The sequence below is a fragment of the Carassius gibelio genome, chromosome B6 (assembly GCF_023724105.1).
Source record: "Carassius gibelio isolate Cgi1373 ecotype wild population from Czech Republic chromosome B6, carGib1.2-hapl.c, whole genome shotgun sequence".
Taxonomy (NCBI): Eukaryota; Metazoa; Chordata; class Actinopteri; order Cypriniformes; family Cyprinidae; genus Carassius; species Carassius gibelio.
In genome coordinates this window covers 21,396,042-21,402,323 of record NC_068401.1, presented here as the reverse complement: position 1 = coordinate 21,402,323, position 6,282 = coordinate 21,396,042, and the positions used below count along the sequence as shown (strand labels likewise).

General features: G+C 37.9%; 1 protein-coding gene across 1 annotated transcript; it reads right to left on the bottom strand.

Annotated features, from left to right (window-relative positions):
* Window positions 1-3,267: 3,267 nt before the first annotated feature.
* Window positions 3,268-4,889, bottom strand: trim63a (tripartite motif containing 63a). The gene has a single exon (XM_052559038.1). It carries the CDS (start codon window positions 4,761-4,763, stop codon window positions 3,723-3,725), a length of 1,041 nt encoding a protein of 346 aa, XP_052414998.1. The 5' UTR covers window positions 4,764-4,889; the 3' UTR covers window positions 3,268-3,722.
* Between the last annotated feature and the right edge of the window lie 1,393 nt (window positions 4,890-6,282).

The following is a 6,282-nucleotide window of genomic DNA, read 5'->3' as shown; positions in this document are numbered from 1 at the left end:
TTTACTGTAGGATGTTTTATTGCCAGAGCAAAAGGCACGTTGTCTTTCTTTTAGCAAATCTTTGATTTGTATGGTCATCCAAGGTTTATCATTATTTGTGATAGAGACTTTCTTAAATGGAATTGTTTTATCTAAGATAGACTTGATCATGGAAGTGAAGGCACTAACCTTAGCCTCAGGGTCCGTAGCCTCATAAATGTGAGAAAAATCAGAGGTATTCATGAGAAGGCCCAGTTGCCTGTTTGTTTCAGAAGTACGTTTTCTACAAAAAATGTGCTTGACGGGCTTGATGGGCCAGTTTCCAGCATTTAGTAGGATAGTCTCATGGTCAGAGGAGCCAACAGGAGGCAAATGCTCTGGTGACTCAAACATGGAGGAAATGTTAGTAAAGATTGAGTCTAATTGGCTGTTCTTTCTTGTTGCTCCAGTCACTATTTGTTTCAGACCATGTCTACTGCAGATGGTTTCAGACTTGTACTTATTTGTATCACCAAGTATGACAATTGCAGCCTGTTGGTAGTTGCATTCAATATACCTAAGGCAACGATCCAGGTACTGAGTGATTAGTGTGTCAGGTTGTGCTGTTGTTGAAGATTGTGGAGGAAAATAGAGCACAGCAGCAATAATACAGCTTAACCCTCGAGGAAGACGACTGGGACGTAACCAGACCCACAATGCTTCATGTTTGTCTTCTTCTACATAAGTCAGTCGAATCTGGGTGATGTTTTCATCGACATACAAAGCGACTCCTCCTCCCCCACACCCCTCACGATCCCGCCGATGTATTGTATATCCTGGCAGAGTTACATTTGAGTCTGGGATATCAGCATTTAGCCAGGTCTCGGATACAGCAATAACTGCTGAGTTATTATTCACAGCTATACTGTACAACTCATCGCACTTGAAGCGTAAGGAGCGCACATTGGAAAGTAGAAAACCAGGCATGATTGGTCTTGATTTATGTTGGTTTGTCTTAATGTAAATTAAGTTCTTGGGATGGTGACAACAGTCAGAAGCAAACAGACTTGCTCTTAGCATCCACTGTAGTCCCACAGAGAGAAGGACGATTTCCAACAATTGTAAATATTGTGTGAATGTAATTTTTCCCAGCTTTCTTACCCCTTGGGCGAGATCTAAGTCGTAGAATCCCAGTTTTCTGCAAGATGGTTTTGACTTCAGGGGCCAACGGGAATGCATATTTTTTCAGGCTTATTATAAAGTTTAAATTGTTCTTAAAACTGAGTTGTGCCATTGTTAACTTGGGGAAAGACAATGGTAGTTACTTAAGAGGTTGCAGTGGAGAATTTTCATCCATCCAACTGTAGTCGAGTAGGCCGCAATGTTCCTAGAATCCATCAAATATCCATCAAGTAATTCCATCCAGATGTCCTGATGCCCAATTTAAGAATAAAATCACACCATTAGGTGATCCGTTTGTGCATTTCTAGACTATGTTAAGTTAGTACTGTTTAAAAAGCTAAAAAAAGGTATGTTCTGAGCAGCTCAAAAGTCATGCGGCTGCCCTTAAAAGCGCCACCTAGTGTTGCCATGATCTGTTTTAAAACTAAAAGACTGAAAACAGATGTTTTCTCATGCTGACAGATAAACAGATACATATGTGTGTGAGAAAATAACATATATGGTGTTCAGGGCCATAGCTGGAGTTTGCAAGGACCGGTGCAGGGTGTACCTTGAGTGACTTGTTCATCAATATCAGCAGATCAGCAGTGTGTTCCACAAAAAAAAACAAAGAGAGCGGCTCATCCTTAATTATGTTTTCGATTTTCAGCCAATAAAATAAAAACTTAAAATGCAATTAAATCATATATACTGTCACACACACACACACACACATACATGCTTAATAGTTATTTTGTTATATAATAAAATAGAGAAGCAAATTACAAACCATAAGACAAATACGATAGATACAAAGTAAATATTAAATAAAGTCATTGTTCTAATGCAGTAGGTTTATTTAACATATACACATTTAATTGTTGTTTGATTAACATTACTGAAACTGAGTACTGAGAAGAGAAATGGTATGGGTTTCTGGAGTCATAGAGGTCACTGGCAAAGTGTACAAAAAAAAAAAAAAACTAATGGCTGTAGGCCCTATTATAGTCCATGCTGAGTAAGTCAATTAGGATGCCCAGTCTTTATATAGGGAGGTTTAATATGGTAGGGGTAGAAAACTGATGAGTCAGCCTTCACTAAAAGCCAAAGGGGGTGGGTTCTACATACATCAGTTTGACAGGTTATACAAAACATTTAAAACATTGAAAAAATCTATGATTTAAAAATATTTTAAATTAAATGTAGAATGTAACAACATTTTAATACATACTAATAAATCAAAGAATATGAAAACAAGTTATTATGAAAAAAGGTAAGTGAAAACTCACAGCAGTCTGTTGTCTTTGATTTGTAGTCCATTAAAAGTTCAACATCAAATGCCTGGTAGATGTGCTGACAGGGTTTGGCATGGCTAGAGGTGCCATTACAGTAAAGGTTAAACATTAACCCTTTATCTCTCTTGCCTTTCTCTCAGCATCAGTGATTTCATTTTATATATATATATATATATATATATATATATATATATATATATATATATATATATATATATATATATATATTTAAACTGCTCAAAAAAATAAAGGGAGCACTTAAACAACACAACGTAACCCACAAGTGTACCCTTTATTTTTTTTAGCAGTTTATAATACACATTTTTTAGTGGTTGTGATATTTTTTTTTTAAAGAAATAAATTACTGATTAAAATAGGTAAATATTGTTCAGTCTCTGCTCAAACTTTTAGTTTTATTTTTTTTAATTTTTATATATAGACATATAATGGCATTACTTGTTTACTTGACACGTACAGAATTGTTATTTAAATCCAGTGTTAGGGCTTGTTTTTAGGACCATGGCAACTGTGTTTGTATCTGACAGCAGAGTCAGTGTTAACCTCTGTCCCAAAACTCCCTCAGACATGCCTGTAAGCAGCTGTGATTGTCAAGGTTGGAAACATGAGGCCTGTAGCTCACTGTGAGTCTATTCCTGGAGATCTGTGGCCTCTCTCATTCTCACCATGCTAAAATAGCCACCCACTTTAACTGTGTAGGGCAATGCCTCACAATCATAGGTTAGAGAGAATGCAGATATAGCAACCCAGTTGATAGATGTAAAATGGCAAGAATTTTAAGGCCATTTGAAGGTGTGTGTATCTCAACAAATGAATGGAGTAATTTAAATAAATCTGGCTTTGTAAGTTTTTTATTTCCACTGAATTATACAATGAAAATGAACATTACATTACAGTTCATTAGTCAAGAGCGTAACTTAATATTTCAAGTATTCAAACAGTTGTATCTCACATGACCCATTAAAGTAAGCAAAGTTGTATTCTACAGCCTATTAATCTAGCTTTAATTTAGCAAACAAAACATAATCTTCTATTTTCTACTAAAATATAAAAAAAAACATAATTCAATATGAACATCCATATTAATAAAAAAGTACAAAAGTCAAGTGGAAAAGACATTACAAATGGTGCAATTTGTACAATTTGTACTAAAACTGCTTTTAGATTGCACTTCCCTTGTCTCACAGTCATCAAAAGCAGATGATTGTTCTTATCATGAACCATGAAAGTTTTGTATCTATTGTCGTCTCTTTTTCCCCGCTAAGTCTTTTTTCTACATTTTATCTTTGTTTATTCTTCCTCTTCTTCTTCCTCCTCCTCCTCTTCTTCATCCTCATCATCATCTCCAGCGACTCCAAAGTCTATTTTTGAAAGCATGGTCTCTACGTCTTCTGTGAAGAGCGTGAAATGGTCCATACTCTCAAAGCCGGGCTCCGGCCTCTGTAGATGGGAGTTCTTGGATGCATCTTTGGCTTCTGTGAGCAGCTGCTTGGCAGCAATGAGGAATTCAACCGTATTGCCGTTGTCCATGGTCTGGGAGGCTTTGTCCATCAGCTTGATGCTGGCCTGCAGCTGTTCATTGTACTGCTGGATTAGCGATCGCACCAGAGCCACCTTCTCATCTTGTTCTTGAGTGATCTGCTCCAGGAGATGGGCCTTGCGGTCTTCTAGGATGGCATAGAGCAGGTCAAAATTCTCCCCCAGCTTCTGCTTCTGCGCTTGGCTGTTTTCTTCCACCGTTTTGCAGGTTTCATTAATCTGCGTCAACATCACTTGCAAGCAGCTGTTGCTGGCTCCTAGCAGGTCGATGGAATTTTTAAGTTCAGACTTCTGGGCTTCATAAACACCTTTAAGAGTGGAAACTTCACAGTCCTTGTGCTGACCAAATACTTTGCACATAGAGCAAGTAGGTGTCTGGCAGGTCACACAGTAGATGTTAATTTTTTCATCTTCATGTATTTCGCATAGAGGCTCTTTTGTTTCTTTGGATTTCAGAGGGGGTTCAAGGGCATTACCTCCTTTCTCCAACTGCTGCTTATAGATGTCGATGATGTTCTCCACCAGAAGGTTCCTCTGCAGACCGTAGACACCATGACGGTCAAGCACCACCTCAAATCGGCAGGTAGGGCATCGGAAGATGCCTCCAGAGTAATGGTATGGGTTTTTGGAGTCGTAGAGGTCACTGGCACAGCTGCGGCACAGATTGTGCTGGCATGGTAGAATGACAACTGGCTTTGTGAACATGTCCAAGCAGATGGGGCAGCTCAGCTGCTTCTCCAGGCTCTCCATGGGACTTGGAGCCCGGACTATTTGACCCGTTTGGATGTCCATTGCTGTCGTTTGAGGTAGAGTCCTTATAACCTTCACTGCTTTGCCTTTCAGTTGAGCTTGAGCTTTTCTGGGTGCTTCTGCCTTAACCTAGCTTATTTGATCTGTCGGGGCTGGACAACCTCAGGGTTTATATACCGGCTGGCTGCCTGTGACACTTGATCTGTGAGGTGGTTGGGACAGGATTGCTCCCACCACTTGTTTATGCGATTTGATTCGGAGGAAACATGCAGCCCTCCAACACAACCCACTAAAGAACAAGTCACATGCCAAACTTAGCAACACAGACCCCCCTCCCTTTCCAAGCTCTCCATCTGCGAGAGAAATGTGTAGGCGAATCACATAGTCAGGCAAATACACACATGTGATACCTGTTGGCATGCAGACATTCAGATATCCAGAACTTCCCAGACTGCACAACAACATGGTGGGTCAATGGCCAAAATATGACATTTTGATAGCTGCACTTTGTGTCCTTGGAGCATTTGTATCAGCTGTTGTATGGTATGTGAGAAATGCAGAAGGATTTTAGGGCAATTGAGCAAGGGGTGAGTTGTGTAACACAGTCTGTTTTAGCTTCTATTGTTCCTCACCTGTTTGTAATGATGGCTGCTTGCCATTAACATCCGTCTGAATGGTTCTGGAAGAGAGATCAGATGGTTGGGCGGTGAAGAGACAGACGTCAGACTTTCCGTTTCACAATTTTAGCACAGTGAATTTGTAAACAAACTGTCCCACCCCTCAACAGCGACTTCACGCAATATTATGCTGAAAGTGTCATTGTCCTCCCTGAGATAGCACATGGTCACTGTAGAATATATTGGAACATAATATGTCAGTCATATCTGTTGCATCATCATCTCACTCACATGAGTGCTAAAGCAACATGTTGAGACCAGTATGTGCCCATCGAAGGTAGGAGCCAATTTTATCATCAAAGGAAAATACCTGAGAAATGTTTTCAAGCAGCTGTAATGTATTTATTTATTTTAGCATTTTTTTTTTTTTGACAAAGTATTTGATAAAAAGTGGCATATGTACTGTGTGTTGTAAATGTAGGTGGTTAATTTTATAACTGGTAAACATATATTTTCAGCTGTATAGTCATGTTTATTATATGCTGCTTCATTGCTTGTTATTACTGAAAAATCTTTGTCCAGCAAATAAATGGCATGTTGTATGATGTTGTACAACCAACGTCAGAAAAAAAAAATTGTTATTATTAACTAAAACTAACATTGTTAAAAATTGTTTTAATTAATAAAAAAAAAAAAAGTTGAAAGAAATATGAAAATGTTTAACTTTGGCAACAAACTGAAATAAAAATAGTGAAGTATTACATTTAGTATTACATTTACTAAAACTAAACCTGGAAAAAAAATCTAAAACGCTAATAAGGAATACTAAATAACAAAATATATAAATTATACTGAAATGTGAAATAAAATTAATAATTTATGTGAAAATGAAAATATAAAAATAAAAGCCAATTCTAAATAATAATAAATACTATAATAGTATA